At 47.8% G+C, this 16,256-nt stretch overlaps 1 protein-coding gene across 1 annotated transcript; it reads right to left on the bottom strand.

The window, feature by feature from the left end:
- Positions 1-661: 661 nt before the first annotated feature.
- On the bottom strand, positions 662-15,716 carry YDJC (YdjC chitooligosaccharide deacetylase homolog). The gene is made up of 6 exons (XM_032198680.1): positions 15,657-15,716; positions 15,123-15,295; positions 5,839-5,998; positions 5,182-5,281; positions 4,259-4,436; positions 662-2,109 (listed from the first exon to the last, which is right to left on the bottom strand). The coding sequence occupies exons 2-6, from the start codon at positions 15,278-15,280 to the stop codon at positions 1,779-1,781; spliced, it is 927 nt and encodes a 308-aa protein (XP_032054571.1). The 5' UTR covers positions 15,281-15,295; positions 15,657-15,716; the 3' UTR covers positions 662-1,778.
- Between the last annotated feature and the right edge of the window lie 540 nt (positions 15,717-16,256).

Raw genomic sequence — 16,256 nt, forward strand, 5'->3', positions numbered from 1 at the left:
AGAACTATTATTAGCTAAGCTGCATGGGTGTGGGGCATATTCCTGTACGTAAGATACCATCAGTCACTAGGTGGCACTCACACGTCTAACTGCGCTCAGGATCTTCAGTCACCTTCCACAGGTTTACCATCTTTTTTTTTTTTATATGTTGTATTGACAACAGAAACAAAAACTTTACCATCAAACACCAATGCGACAAGCTTCAGAAGTTGTCATTCCACATGCTAGCTACTACTGTAACCTGAAACTGCTTTGTATAGCACTTGCACGGTGTGGCAGATGTTTGTTTAAAAAAAAAAAAAAAAAAAAGTAAAATTAACTCTGTGATAGTAATCTAGGAAATAGCCTGAAAAAATATTCATAAAATGTCCCTGGTGATGTTTTTCTTTTTTGTATTTGTACAGAACAAAAACTCCCTCAGATGTCCAAAAGGAAGGAAAGGTGAACTGGTTCCCATTAATGGTACAAAAGGATGTTCTTTTGGCATTCTGCAGGTGATCACAGTTAGAGTGGATACTTGAGCGTTTTTTAGCTAAAAGTAAAAATGAAAGTCTCTTGAAGCATTACAATAGAAAAAGGCCTGAGTTTATTCTTCATTTAAAAGAATGATGGTCATATTGAAATTTTTAATATTTTAAAAACAGTTAAAAGTAATGCTAAGTAGAGTGCTTTTGTGCAGAAAATTAGTGTAAACAATATTTTTTCCCCACATGAAAGTTACGAGCAAGTGACAGGGCCACAGTTAAAAATGCAGTTAAACATGGGATTAACTAGGGCTTGTTGGAGTTCAAATGCTTTCATGATTGGAATAAAAATGAACAAAGGTACAAGAACTTTGTCCCCTTGAAAACTTGCTGCTAGCTGGTGGATGGCCATCCCGTGCATTTTTCATGGCAGGCAGCGGGCAGCGCAGTAACGGGTGCTGGTGAGCTCTTACATGCAGCAGCTACTGAAACAGCAGCTGGGTCAACAGTTGCTGTTCCTGTAAAGTCATCCCCCCCCCAAAAAAAAAAAGTATGAAAGGGCTGTCACTGATGGTTACTCTCCTGTGATGGCTCAATGCTGAGGCAACAAAAATAGAAAGAGCTTTAAGTGGTGCTGGCCGGGGACATCCATGGAGCATGGCTGCGCTCACCGTCAGGCTAAAACCACGCTCCGACTGCTCTGACCGGGGAAATGCTCCGAAGCAGCGAGCCCTTGGCACCGTGGGCAGGCACGAGCAGCAGGTGAGGGTCCATGCAGCAAGACCATGCGTTAAAAAAATGAAATGTTGCAGGTTTCTAGTTCCCCTGTAGCCAGCCTGCAACAATGGGTTGTTCCAAAGCATTTGCTACCCAGCGTGTGGGTTTGGTTTTTGTTTTGGCAATAAGTCCAGAAATGAAAAATGTTGCTGAAACAGAAACGATCGTGCCTGTCAGGGTGCTAGCAGGCTCCTGGGTCTCCCAGCAAATGTCTTCATGCCGTTTACCATCACATCAGCCAGAACTGACCTCTGGTAGTGTGAGCTGACCTTTGCTGCCACGCTGGTGCCACGGAATGGTGTGCGAGTGGGCTACACTGCAAAGAGCTGCAACATTCAAAGCAGCTGCTGTGACCTAAAAACTGGGCTTTGGGGTACTGTCACTGCTCACAGGGTGTTGCACCCTCCATGAAAGGCCTAACGCCATTCCCAGGCCATCCCCGGCTCCTGTCAGGGAGGTAGCACGAACACAGCAGCGGGCTGGCTTCTGCACACCCCCAAAATACAAATGTAGGTGTGTGTGTGTATGTTTGCTTCCTTAGAGATCTTTGAATGAACAGAGCTGGATGTTCCTGCTTTTGTAATGGCTCTGCAGCTCTGGCTTAATTAATGTCTGGAGTTCGTGCAGGCGCTCCCAGGACTGTGAGAAATCGTCTGGTCCTTCCCCACAGCCACCGATGGGCGGGATGCTCGGGTACCCTGGATGCACCATCAGTTCAATCGTTACGGTCCTGCTCCGTGGCATCGGGTGTGTGGGCGACGGCGCCTTGGATGTGAACTCCACAACGGCAGCGTCGATGGCACTGCAGATGGTGCTCACGGACATGTTCTTGCCCATGGTACTCAAACCTATGTAAATGTCTGGCCACCTGCAGTCAGAGGTGGGAACACAGATATTAATGCTAACAAAGCAATTAGACAGGAGTGTGTCACGTCCAGTGGCTTAGGAATCACAGTTTCTTTCCTGATCAAAATCAAGCCACTATTTAGCGCAGCAGTTCTGCAGTCTGGCAGAAAGGCACAGCAGAGCCCTGACACCAGCGGTTCTGTTATTACTCTGGTAACGCACACTGCATCGCAGCACTGGCCTTGTGTGGCATCTGAGAGCTTACAGGTGCACGTCATTGGCACAGAAGGGAAGAATGAAGCTAAACTGAGAAATGCCACTCGATTAAAATAACTATTTATAGGCCAATTAAAACCTGTATAATAACCACCTCCAGATAATAACCTTCAGCTATGTAGGGAAAAGAAGTGACTGAAATAAAATGGAAACAACCTTGGTTAACAAATCATTCTCCTAGTATATGTCAAAGAGCCACAAGAACTCAAAGGACAAGATGAAGCACCGGGCAAAATGTTGTTACTACTAAGGACCATACACAGCTAAGAGGACACCAGCTGAAGGCTGCTTCTTATGTAGCTTCAGCACAATTCTTTGTTCATGTCTGGCTGCAAACTGCAGTTCTAGCTTGGTGCATAAAAGCCCAGGAAGGATGTACAAGTGTATCTGAGGGCAGAATGAGCAGGCTTTTGGAAGAAACAAGCTAGATGCTCTACCCATGTGCTCAAGGATGAGCCCAGCTGAATGCCCTCATCAGATCTGAGTTTGCAGCACTTGGGGAAAGAAAAAAGTTAACATTTTTTTTTAACTGTAAACTGATCAAACTTGCTCAAAGGACAGCCTTGTTACGCAGTAAGCACAGTCTTGCCCTCTACAGTGTCATTAAGTGTACTCAGAGGGCTCGGTGTGGTACCTCCTTGCACAGATGCAGAAATTGAATTGCAGCTTGTTCTCCTGTGACTTCAGCTGACCACCTTCCCCACATTTTCCTGCGTTTTTTCACATTACTTGTTTCTTTGGTAGCAGTCCATTCCTCCTCACTCTCCCTGGCACCTGGAGAAAGAGGAGGAGCCTGGCCCACTGCAGTGTTTCTGGGCAGGAGGCAGCTGCAGATGCCCACTTATTGGGGCAGTGCCACAGCGGGTATAAAGATGCAGCTCCCATAGCAGCCCTTTCTCTGAGGACCAGCAGGGTGGGTGCTGCAACAGGGGCTTCTTGGAGGTCCTGTGATATAGCACAGAGAGCCCTGGAGCATGCAGGATTTCTGCTAAGCTCCCCTCCATTATTCCTGGTGCGAAGCTGCCCTAAAAGGTAGGTTAATCTCTCCTGATTTCCCACTCTGAGTTACCATGCCCTTCTCCTCAGAAATTGGCTGTTTTAGGAGAGTCTGTGTGCTCTGCCTGGGAAAAGCACAGTGAAATGCTGGTGCTCTGTTGGTGTTGAGAATAACTGATACCCTAAATAAATTGTGTAAAAGCCAAGAAAACAACTTCCTCAGCAGACTGAGAAAGTAATGAAATGTGCCACAAAGGACAGGTGACTGCAAGGATCTCAGCTAAAGAACTTTTCACCTGTAAAAGCTAGTTTAAGCTTGTAAAAGAAGTATGTTACTGGTGGAAGGGCTGAGCTTTTGAGGTGCGGGACTGAGGTGCAGGTGCTGCGTTTTGAGATGCAGGACACTGAAAAGACTGCTTAAAGCAGTGATCACTTGCTGTGGCACTGCAAGCTCTCTGACCTTGTCTCCCCATAACTGCAGATACTTGTTTTTAATTAGTCTCTTTCCTGCTACTTAAAACCCTTTCTCCACTATTCCAAGGAAATGAGAAGTTATCTTTTGAAACCTTCCCCGTGATCTTACTTACAAAGTTTCGGTCTTGAAGTAGCACTTCAGTCTCCTACTGTCCCAGAGGCCAGACTAATCTACTTGATTGGAAAGGCTGAGAAGCAAACCCTGAAAAGAACAATCCCTTTCAGGTGAGAAGTGAGTTATCCCTGTTCAAACAAAACTGCGTGCTACCCTTAGTGTCTCCACTGCTTTAGTACTGCTGCTGAATCCCCTTGGAAACTCCAAATTGAAGAGAGCAAGGTCTTGTTCCATCCCTGAAAAGATCCTATCAGGAACTGACAAGATCTTAAAGCTTTACCACAAAAAGGATGAGTAAAGCCTGTCTTACCTTATTCCATGACTTGTAAACACATCCACTGTGTTAAGAGAATCTTCTTCTACTCCCAGATAGAAGTCCATCAGGGATGGTGTGATCCAGTCACACTTATGAAGGCCTGGCTCTATTGGGACACGTGTGTATTTGATCCCATATTCTTCTAACACCTCTGCAAATACATTCCTGACCTCTGTAAGTAAAAACAGAGTTACTTTAGTCAGGAATCAAAACACGTCCCCTGCAACCTGTTAGCAGAGAGACATCTTTTCCTCTCTGCATTTAAAAAAAAAAAAAAAATCTCATTTGGCTTCTCTTCTGCTGAAATGGTTTTGTTCATCTTGATGGGAGTCCCCTTCTAAACTGGGAATATCTGGGAACATTACTCCCTCAATACCTGCTACAAGTGCCTCATCTTCCCCTCAGCTCTAAGCATTTAGTCCCCCAACTTCTCCTAAATTAGCCTAGTAGTAGAGTGCAACTGAGGCATCTGCACAGCTGGGAAGAAGTTCTTCACCAAGCCTCTGCACAGATGTATTTGTTGAAAGAGTAAATTACTAAGAGCAGTGTCATCCAGAGACAGCTGTGTTGACATGGGGAAATACTGATTTTTGCTGTTTTCTATCTCTACCACAATGACCTTAGTTGAAAAGCAGGGATACAGGTACTTGCCCACCGATGGAAAGCATGCTGAGACCTGCAACGATTGGTGTGGAAATGCAACTGACAGGATAGAGATCTTGAAGCACTTCAAAGAGCTACCAGCTTCAGTCTCAGTGACTAACTTGACCCAGGTGAGAATGCTCAAACTGCAATTGTAGAACCTCTTTAAGGTCTTAGAAGGCTTATTGCCTAGGGAGCCATGGCAAGTGGAGTCATCTCTCAGCTGACTGTCTCTCACCTGCTTGGTGCTGGGAAGAAGAGGAGTGCCCTCTTACCTGGGAGGACGTGAACGTGCTGGTGCCCATCCATGTGAGGAGGTAGGTGGCCTGTCAGCTCCTGGAACAGCTCCACCTGGGCCTTTAGCTCCTGCTTCACCTGTACAGTAGAAAGGGGTTAAAGAAAGACCTGTCAGTAGGCTGAGGTCAGAAGAGCGCATAGTGCCTCCTGCAGATTTTGCTGTCCCTTTCCCTTTAAAATGAAAGGCAGCTTTAATCCTGTAGGCAGTTTTGATCACCTGAACACATTTATCTTTGTTCATGGGGCAAAACCAGCCACTTCCCTAGAGAACAAAAGGCTCTGACAAGGTGATGCAAAGCCTACTTAACACTTCTCTGACATTTTCCTTTTATTGATTTCTAGGTTCTTAGTAAGTTTCTGTTCCAATGTCTCTTCTGCCCTATCAGATAAGCAGCTAACAGCACATTAGCATGTGTGTCACTGAAGCAGGGAGGAATGGGAGAAATGAGAGGCTGCAGAGGCTGTGGTGAAATTAGGTGTAGGACACAGGCAGTTCCAGATGCCAAAACACAACCTAGATTTGTCTGTAGGTGTACTCCCAGCTGGGACCTGGCAACGACCTTCAACTGTTACATTCTGGGATAAGTGCAGGCTAAGTTTTATCAGTTGCATGCTTGTATGTGGCTTTCTCCTACCTCTGACATGTTCAGGAGACCTTTTGATAGGACTGTTCTGAATCCCATCTTCCCGTGGAAAAATCCATCTTCATTGAGCAGAGAAGAGTTTGTCTTGAGCACCTCACATACAGGGGAGCCCTCGGAGAGGTTGGCATGCAGTCCTATTGGGATGTTGTATCTGTAACAGGATTGAAATATCTGTTAAGCTTTGCACCTCTACCTTCCTTACTGGGTCCAAAGGATGAGATTTCAGACAAAGAGCTACTCTGATCTAAACAGTGTTGTGCTTACACGAGTACATCTTTGGACCTCTGCTCTTCTAGAAAAGAAAGCAGAACACTAGACCAGAGCAGGATATCACCAGATAACAATCCTGTCCAGTTCTGAGATGCCCACAATTCTGTTCTCATCCTAGTTCGAGTGGAGAGCAGCCACAAGGCACTTCAGGCTAAATTTTGTAACTGCACTAAAAGCTCTAACTGCATGGTGCTGAACTCATTGGTGACTGACAGAAATCTGGACCTTGCAACTCCGTTCTAAAGCACTTCATTAGCCCAGGTACTCCCTTGAGTTCACACTACTGAAGATGCTGCGTTTCTGAGACATTAGAGTTTTATCTGACAACCTCTAAAGCTGCCTTTAAGCAGAACCCAGCTATGTATCAGCAGTGCCAAAGACAGCAGTTATGGCAACAGCACAGGCTGCAAGTGTAGATACTGCCAGAGTTTAGGGGTAACCTGGTCCGAGAGGCAGCAGCTGAAATTGCTTGCAGTGGCTAGGTTTCTGTCTACCTGTGCAGATGACAGAGCTGGGTTGTACCAAGTGGCATCTCCAGCACAGAGGAAGAGTTACACAGGAGGTCAGTGGGGTAAGTGTAGGGCCTTGTTAAGGAGATGAAAGGGTCCAAGTTGTTAGAAAGTTGCACTCCACAAATTAAAACAAAAACTACCAGTGTATCTGCAGAGCTCCTGTCAGCCACCAGGCTTTGCACAGTGCTGGTGCTTCCTTCTGTGTGCTGTGGCTTCCCCTAAAATGAGAACAGGACCTGGGAGCGCTCAGCCTTGTGCGAGTCTCACTGCTGCTCCCAAAATCCTCTCAGGGTGACCAAAATGATGCCTTGAGACTTCTCCCAAGACACCCTCTAGCTGGAGTGCAGTGCCCCTTCTGTGCTGTCCAGCCTGAGTCACGGTGCCAAGTGAACTTCAAGGCAACAAGTCTATGGTTTAAATCTTTCCTGGAACTTCTGCACAGAGCTGCTAAAACAGGGCCTGGTCTGCGCCCGTTGCAATGCTTGTACTACAAGGAGGAGACCAAAAGCAACATCCATTTAGGAAAACTCAAGTTCTCTGGCCAACCAACTTCCCTTCTATCCCTGCTGTCTTGAGAGAGAGGGTGGTTCCAGATGAAGCTGAAACAGATGCATTTCAGAGAATGCTCGTGTTTGGACAAGAAGTTTTAATGAGAAAATTTCTTATCCAGTCTAGGAGCTAATTTTCCCTTGTGTTGATGTAAGTGCTGATTTAAGTTTTTCCACACACAAAGAGGCATTCATGGAAGAGGGACCTTTCTGGTTCAGGGTTTTTAAGACTCATCAGACTGGCAGACTGCATCAAGCCCGTGGCTCAAAGGATATCTGCAAAACAGAACAGTTCCAACAGGAGATGTGGATCATCACAAACTCCTTCCCAAGACACAAATGACAAGCAAGGCAGGAGAGTTAACGCCCAGCTTACAAGTAACTGACCTTCCCCCAGAGCTATTCCAAGTCAGATATTTCTTTCATCTCTATGTGGAAATGCCTGTTAAAGTTTTATGGGATCAGAAAACTGTCCTGTCCAGCTCTAGCTCCACGTTCTGTTATCATAAATTGATTCCTGTTTAGACATGTTCTCAGGGTCCTCTGAGGAGCTCTGCAATAATCCCAAATGCCTATGGGAGGACAGATCTCTGGTGGCAGTGGTTGCTTCCAGTCCTGTTTTTGGAACAGATTTCTCTGGAAGAGTAATGGAAACAGGATGGCTGAAGGGTGCTAAATTTTGGAGTGATTTCATTGAAACACTCCATGATGTTCTGGTTGCAAAGGAGAATGTGAAAACCTACAGAGGTGCCCCAGGATAGATTGACTGCCATGAACTTTGTCCAAGACAAGCAAAGGGCTGGTGGAAAACCAGATCTCCCCTTCTGTCTGCTGCCCTGAGGCTGGTTAGTGAAGTACCAAGTTACAGGGGGCAGAGGGACTGTGGATGGATTAGACTGGATCAGAACCATTTAGCTCCTCCAGGTTTTAAGGTTTTAGTCCTTGAAGGACTGAAATTTTCTTCCTGGCTCCTCCATGTCTTGTGCTCCAGGTGGATGGTGTAGTCTGTTGCTAGGTACTCCTCCTCCTGGCAGACAGAAGTGTTAAGCTGTATGGACAGCTCTGTGAAACAAAACGAGTCCATGTCTCTGCAGTTTGAATGTCTGCTTCATGGAGCAAAACAGCTTGTGGAGGGAGGAAAAGGTCCTCAGACTCCTCTGATCTGGTGATTCTGCAGCAGGACCTGGTTGTATAATTGACCATCTGGTTTTCACACCAGGGGCCTGAGCACATGGAAGGAGTTAGCGTGGTCGTGTCCAAGTTATCGCTGGAAGATGCTGCCACTGGGAGCGGGGGCCCTGAGGCATTCTGCTGAGCTCACAGGCAGCTGGTGGCAGGGCAGGAGGCAGCTACGGTGCAGAAGAGGAGCTGTGGCAGAGGGCATCCCTTCCCTCCTGTCACCTGATGCATACCTTGCATGAGCCCAAAGGCAGAGGGGGAGCTTGTTCTTCTGGAAACCCACTGCAGATTGGTTACCGTGTCTCTGGGAAGCTCTGACTACGTCAGCTGACAGCACTACTTGCATCACAGCCACTGCTGTCAACAAGAAAAGGATTCATGTGCTACCATGAATCAGCAGATGGATGACTTCTCTTGTGGAGCACTTGCCTTCTCATGTGTTGCAGGAGAGCCAGAAATGAACAGCTGGGCTTCCCAGGGGCATCAGATGAACTGCCTCCAATTGTGCGATGCCTCAAATGCTGTGAGTGAAGCGATCCCCAGGAAAAGGCAAGCCCCTCTGACAGGTGTGGGACACCGAGGAGCCAAGCACTGCACTGCAGAACACTGGAGCCGCTCCTCTGCCTGAGCTGAAGCCAGCCCCGGAGCTGGGGAATGCGCAGAATGTGGAAGTGCAGAGAGCTGGCCTTGTTCTCGCTGTAAGGAGAGCCTCTCTCCGTAACTTTAGAGCGTGTTTCAGAGCTTGGGCTAACACCAGCTGAGTATCTTAATAGTTTTCTCCTGGAGTTAGTCTTGGCTGGTCTGGTCTGATAGACTGTCCACACTGAGGCATCTAAAGAGGAACTGTTAGCATTTAATAGCTCTGGGATAAAGGTACTGAAACCAGAACTCGAAACACAGCACACAAGAAACTTCTTTGTGAGTATCTGTCTGTGGGAGATGCATAGAAGCAAGCATGCCAGGAGCTCTAAGGACGTGTGAAGGTGGACACCGCAGTGGGCTCAGCAGCATTCTGCTGCTAGCTAGCATTTTCCTGTACCCAGGCCAGTGCATGTCCTCTACAAGAAATGAGCCAGGTGCTGCTCCTAATCAGCACCAAACGCCCTGCAGCTGAGTGTCCCTAACAGTCTGACACTGCACAAGTATCTGAAGCCCAAAGTGACAGGATGAAAACATGAGCAAAACTTCATTATGGTAACTGCTGGGCTGTGCCCCAGGAAACTGGGCTCCAGTAATGCTCTGTCCTGACTGGAGGCTTGGCCTTTAAGACTGATTCCACAGGCTTTTCTCTACTCCTGTGAGCACTGGACTAACTCTCTCAACTGCCTCTCACCAGTGAAATGTAGCTGCTGCAACCAAAGGGCAATGCCAAGGCACGTGGCACTGGAAGAAAGCCATGGTGCAAAGTGAAGTTAGAGGAACGCCCTGGAAGGGCCCTTTTTCAGCAGCGGGCAGGTAACTGCTTCCTCTACACCAATGTGCTTGATAGTTGCTGAGATCTTTCCAAAGGCACTAACTGAGATATTGAAGCTAACAGAATATTGGAGCAGATACCAAGAGCCCAAGCTGCTTGGCACATGATGCCATACTGGGACCAGAGCTCAGCTGTTGTGGGTTTGCCCTCAGGCTTCCCTTATAGATGGGACAGGATGAGCCCTGCTGGTCCTTACCAGCCAAATCTAACTGCTCAACCCAAGATCTGATCCAAAACAATTGGCACCAAGGTTTGAGCACCGGTCTCTGCAATAAAAGAGCTGCAGTTAACAGCTACTACTGCCAAAACACGATGCTGAGGCTTGGTCTCTTTTAACTCCTGTTGGTGGCTCTTTAAGGCAGCAATGACCCTTCCACCCCCCTCTTTGGAGGGGTGCATGTCTAGGTGTTTGCACTCCCACTGCCCTGGAGAATGCACGGATGTGAAGTGAATTTCGCACAAGGGTTTAATTCCATCCTGATGAACCCAAAGGACAATGCCTACAAATGCATGTTCCTGCTTCTACATCAGGAGTGTTGGGCTGGGGTCTGTGATCTTGCTGAGAGGAGTTTAAGCCAGCAGCTTCTGCAGCCACTAAGGCGAGCTGCTTCCACTGAGAGCAATTTGGCTGTTGAAGGGAGCCCAGCTCTGCAGCTCACTGCTCTGCATCCCCTGTAGAGGGGGGGGAAGAAAGAAGATACCCTTGCAACAAATGCTCCAAGAGGCAACATGGAATTAAGTCTGGAAAGCTTTCTCAGTCAACATGCCCAGCCCAGCTATCAAATAGAGGAAATACAATCGGCTAAACTGCTTCCTTTTCAAGTAGTTGCTTGTTTTGCCACACGAGTGCTCTGAACAAATGGCCCAGCTGAGGCAATGGGCTTTTGTGCAGTTGCAATCCCTGCTCATTCATGTCCTTAGCAGTAAAGGGTCCCCAGGGACCGTGTCACTGTACTGAGGCACTCCTTATGATGCTGCCAGCATTGCTGCACGTTTCTGAGCTCGGTGGATGACTACAGTGCCCTGCCTGGCCACAGAGAGGACTCTGTGCAGTCCCTGCGAGCAGCTGCAATAGCTGTGGAAATTGTGTGATTTCCCCAGGCCCAGACCTTGCCAATTGTTTCACTCAAGGCTGCATACTCTGGGATAAGCGTGGCACTTACTCGTTTCCTTGCTGGGTAAATAGATCCCACCTTCAACATCCTGGTTGTATCCTTATCTGGGAAGTTACTGGCTCACCGGGTTTCAGCCCATGTGATGCAATTAAGAGCCCCATGTAAATATCTTTATGCAGACATCCTGCTTCAGTAAATGTCCAGTCAAAGCAAGGCTGTGCTCTGCGCAAAGAAGGGCACATCTCAGTTTCTTCAGGTGGATGTTTGCACACTTTTTTCCCCCACTTTCACTCTACAGCAAAATGTGTTTATCTAACTGTATCTTGCTCTATTACTGCTAAGGATTTATTCTCGGTGGGAGGAGCACTCCAAAGCCTCTGTTGTATTAAGAACCAGTACTATAACAGTGCTTAGAACTGACTTTCTTTTCAGTTACATCTTTATTGGCTTTAGGTTTAACATCCATAACCTTACATCAGCAAAAAGTGCTGTTTCCAGTGGAGTTAATTTGATCTAGGTCTCTAGTTTAACGTCTCAGCATGCTAACCCTAATCCAAACACAGTTGGGCTGTCTGCTGTGTGATTAACAGTCAGATAAAAGGATGATGAGAAAGCATGAGAGACTTCTAGATTAGTCAGATGTCAACTGGGAGGGTCAGAATTAAGTCACAATTTACACACACATTTTGCAATTAGTGTTGATGGGAAAGGAAGTGAAAACATAGACAGCAATTAAATGTGGTTTTGTTAGATTCTTCTGTTAAATGTACCCAGATGTGGGGGCTTCAGCTTTTGTGTAGTTGATGTTCAGCATTTAACAGAAAGGAAGAAGAAGATAACTGAGGTTGTGTTCTAAAATATGCCACTCTTTATTAAGTGTTTGGATATAATCATCTAGAAAATGGGCCTAAAAGTCACAACTGAGCTGAGTGATAAAAAGGGGGGGAAGTAAGGCAGCAAACACTCACAGGTCTCTGTATTTCTGCTATCTCCATATTTGTTTCTAAGGAAAAATGAAGAGACCTGTTCAGTTAACAAAATAATTCTTCTCATCTCTGGGAAAGGCTCTAGAAGCACCAAGATGACTGCCAGAATTCAAGGTGGGGCTTGATAAAATACACAATTAAGATTACCTTTTTGGATAACCAGGATATCACGTTGCCTTGTGCCTCATAAAGAGAAAACTTTTGAGTTACTGGAAAAAAAACAATAGAAATCTGTTCTCCCTTCTGCTGCTCTGGTTACACACTGCTCTAGCAATTGCTGTCAATAGTTTTGTCATCTGAGGATGAATCAGACCTCTGCTGAAACTACTCTCTTGCCTGAAGTGAGTGGGCCCTTTCTTTTAGCCCAGTTGTGAAAGTGAGTGTGAAAAACCCCAAATCCAGAGCCTGAATGTGATGGAAGGTATATTATTTACTGCTTGGTTCTGCTGCTTTGCAATTAGTTTGTGTTAGAGCTGGTACAAACAGCTGCTGACTACAGTTACATTTCTGCCAGCTCTTCTAATGAAAGCACAGGACAACAGATGGCATACCCAGAAGCCTACAGAGTTATTGTGAAAATGAAGGGAAGAATGAAATTCCAGAACTGTGTTTTTGAAGGATGGCGAGTCCTAACATTGCAGGACAGCATAAGGTGCTTACAAAAGACTATCCTGCAAGAAAAGCCTTTTTGTTACTAATTAGCTTTGCATGCATGCAATTAACTGCAGACCAGGTGAGGAGAGCTCAAGACCTTCAGTGACAAGCAACCAGGACATAGTTAACCAAGAAGCACACAGATGATTTCCACAAGTCACAAACGCCAGCAGTCTGACAATCCTGGCACTGAGTGCAGAAGTTCAAATCCCACAGCACTGGGATGCACCCCAAGAAAGCAGAAGCTGCTTGCTTCAAGCCTTTTTTCAACTGGTGACAGATCCAGCCTCTCGGCTTACACCTCTGTGTAGTTGCAGGCTGAAAGCACTCCTGGGGAGTTGAGCATGTGTGTATATATGTGTGTGTGTGTGCTTGGTACTTGCTTAGCAGGGTGGCTGTAGGGGAAAACGAACATGGGATAGGAAAACAGGGCAGATTTTCATCCCCTAAAACATAAAATGCTGCAAGGTATCATCATTCACAGTGGGATAGGAGACAACATCAAGCAGGGGGAAGTGGCAATACAGTGGCAAGGCAGCAAAGCAACAGTGATACTTTCCCACTCCCGTTTGCCTTTCATCATGGCACCACAAGATGAGGATTCAATGATGTTTTTAGTAAGTCCAACCTATTAGACATCCGCGTCCACAAAACTTTGTGCAAATCTCTGCATGATGGGAACATATGAGGGATGACACGAGTTTGTTTACATGTTCAGATGCCAATTTAGTACATGTATATTCAGCACCTGAATTGAGGTTTTGCATTAGACAAATCCTGTGTCCTACACCTGCAAATATTTCTCCAGTGCAGGGGTAGGCCTGAATACAGCTGCAGTGAGTTACTCAGTAATGAGGAATTGTAGAATGTGGGTTGCTGATGCTAACAGATGTTCCTGAAGTCACCCAGATTATATTCTCAGAAATAGATTTTTAATCCATTTTGTTCACACATACAATTCAAAACCGCCCCTAAAAAAGGAAAATTGCAGCAGCAGGTTGAGCAGCTTCTGCTGTCACCAGCCCTCCAACCTGGCTTTTCATACCCTTATCAGCTGTCAGCACAAGTGTCATGACCTGGATTCAAAGATGCTTTTTAAACCTCTGACTGCACAGCCTACTTTCGGGCTATGGAAATGAGGCCAGGTGGATTCTATATTTAAAAGCCTGCTAAAGACCACAGCTGAAATAGCAGACAACATTACCGCAGCTTTTGGGCTTAAAGGGTTTCATGGTGCCTGCAAGTCTGAGAGAAGTGCTGCCTCTACCTCTTCATTTTACATTTCATTTGTTTTACTAACAGGCTTTTAGACACCTCAGCAGTGTTGTGCCTACCCTGCTGCCTTTCCCCTTATCAGCCCAGAGGTGGTTCCCTCCCAGTGTTTGTGTCATTTCTAGCCCTTTTAACAGAAGACCAGTTTGCCACTAACACCGCACCCTGACTTTCCTGCACTACACAAGACTCATTTTCACTAGGGAAGCTGCAGGCAATTTCTAAGTACCTCCAAAAGTACAATTAAATCAGGGAGAAGTGTTCCAGGAGAACAAGGACAGCATGACTCCCATCAAACTGTCCCTTGCAGGAGCCATATACATAAGGCATAAGGTCTCCGTTTATCTAGTCCCATTACAGTTTGTTTCCTCCCTTTTTTCAGCCCTGCTCTTCTTCTTTTCAGGATGTGCTCCAGCTCCAAAGTGCCTCCCCTCCGGAACTATAGTATTAGCTGGGTTTTACCTTCTAAACTGAAGTAATGCTTCCTGTTAAAGGATTTGCTTGGCTAGTCCAACAGAATGATGCATGCCATTTGATTTGCTACAGAGCAAACCGTGCCAGAAACCTCTGAAAGGTTCATGAAGGAGCAAAAGTGATAGGTACAAGACAGGTATAAGGTATCATCTCTTGTTATGCTTGAAGGTTTTTTGTTTGTTTGTTTTACGAATGGATTTATCAAGTCTAGAATAAATAGAAATACTGATGTGTTTTTAAAAATTTTTTTTGTTGTTGAAAAAGTTGCGTTTTCCACTGCCCAGCTTTATAGGTGAGCCTTTGCAGAACAATCCTGCTTCCAGATTCCAAAAACAATCTGGTTAATTCCATGTTCAGTCTGGCTGAAATTAATCAGATTAGGTTTAAAAATTAGTGCTTTTATGCCTCAATAGTTTTAGGGGTGGCAGTTTAGTCTGGCAGGATAGTGTGGACTTTCATTCTGATGGCACATCTTTTAGAAGTGTGGGGAAAGAAAATCCACCAACCCAAACCGTACCAGTCAAATTGTGTAACTGGCCTTCTATCACCGTAACAAAATGAGCGGTGTAGGAGCTAACACCAGAGGAAAAGCCACTTTGGGTATGACTTGTAGGTTGGTGTTTTTGATATGAGGAGTTAGTTAAGATGCCTATAATCCAGTTTTCTTATACCAATCCAGGTTATGATACAGTGTTTATACTAGGGCTACACTATTCTACAGTTCACAGGCTCGGCTTCCCTCGGGTAGCCTGAGGAGGCTGTCCACAAAGGAGCTAAAGAAAGCAGCTTACCTCCTTGCCAGCTTGGCTGCATCTGCTGCAGCACTTCCGTTGACGAGCAGGGACACGTTAGACACCGCTCCAGCCAGGAAACAGTCCACAATGCCTTGGTTTCTCCGAGGACAATAGCCGAAGTCATCTCCCGTGACTATGAGCTTCACCTGAACCATCCTTAGAGGTCATCCCTGGCGGAAAAAAAAAGGAAAGGAGGCACAATCAGCACGGCCGGCAGCTCGGGGGCGAGCAGGAGCAGGCGCTGCTCGGCGGGGGCAGCCCCGTCGTGACTCAGCTCGTGGCCAACCCCTCCTGCCTCACCTCCGCCGGCAGCTGCGTGCTCGGGCCGTGCTCGCTCCCTACCTGGCCGCCCGAACGCCCCAGGGGGCAAATTCCCTTCCCTCCCGGCCTGCAGGGCCCGAGGGCAAAGCTCCCGGGGCGCCGCCTCGCCGGTGCCCGGGGTACAAGAGGCGAGGCGCGGCCCCCGAGCTCGGGCCCTTCCCGGGGTCCGCGGGTCCCGGCCGCCCCCCGGCGCTGCGGGGCGCCGCTCACCTCCCCTCCTGCCCGCTGCCGAGCCCGGGGCCGCCGCCAGGTGCGGGTCCCGCTCGCCTCCGCTGCCGTCCCGGGGGGCCGCTGGCTCCGGCGGCGGAGCTCGGGCCGCGCCGCCCCGCCGCGCATCCCCTCACAGCCCCGGCACCGCCGGGCAGCCCCCGCGGGGAGCCGGCCGCTACCGCCGGGCCCCCCCTCGGCCGGCAGCACCGCCACACCGGCGGCCCCTGGCGGCCGCGGGCTGCAGCGCGGCCTCCCCCGGCCCCGCTGAGGTGAGGCGAGGCTGCCCGGCCCGGCCCGGCCCTGCCCCGTGTGAGGGGACCCGGCCGCGCTGCCTCAGGCTCCTGAGAGGAAAACGAGGCCTGGGGCTGCGGGAGGCCTGAGCCAGGGGTTCCCTCACAGCCCCCCGGGGTCCCCAGGAGCTGGTCTCGGGCTGCCGGGGTGGAAGTGAAAGCGCTGAGCGCCTCAGGAATTGGGTGGGGGAGATGCCAGCCTGCGGGTTTGCCTGGGGAAGGAGAACTTGAAGTGCCACCAAAGCAGAGCGCATCCCTTCTCGGGCTGTAATGTTAGCCCCAGGTACCTGGCCACTGCTGCTGGCACAGA

The sequence above is a fragment of the Aythya fuligula genome, chromosome 17 (genome assembly GCF_009819795.1).
Source record: "Aythya fuligula isolate bAytFul2 chromosome 17, bAytFul2.pri, whole genome shotgun sequence".
NCBI classification, from domain to species: Eukaryota; Metazoa; Chordata; class Aves; order Anseriformes; family Anatidae; genus Aythya; species Aythya fuligula.

Bases quoted from the DNA above. Each gene is read 5' to 3' on its own strand.
- YDJC (XM_032198680.1), bottom strand. From the start codon at position 15,280: ATGGTTCAGGTGAAGCTCATAGTCACGGGAGATGACTTCGGCTATTGT. The intron at 5,282-5,838 runs GTAGGAGAAAGC...TCTACTGTACAG, and splicing joins GTCTCCTGAACATGTCAGAG to GTGAAGCAGGAGCTAAAGGC. The intron at 2,110-4,258 runs GTAAGACAGGCT...CTCTGACTGCAG, and splicing joins TTTACAAGTCATGGAATAAG to GTGGCCAGACATTTACATAG.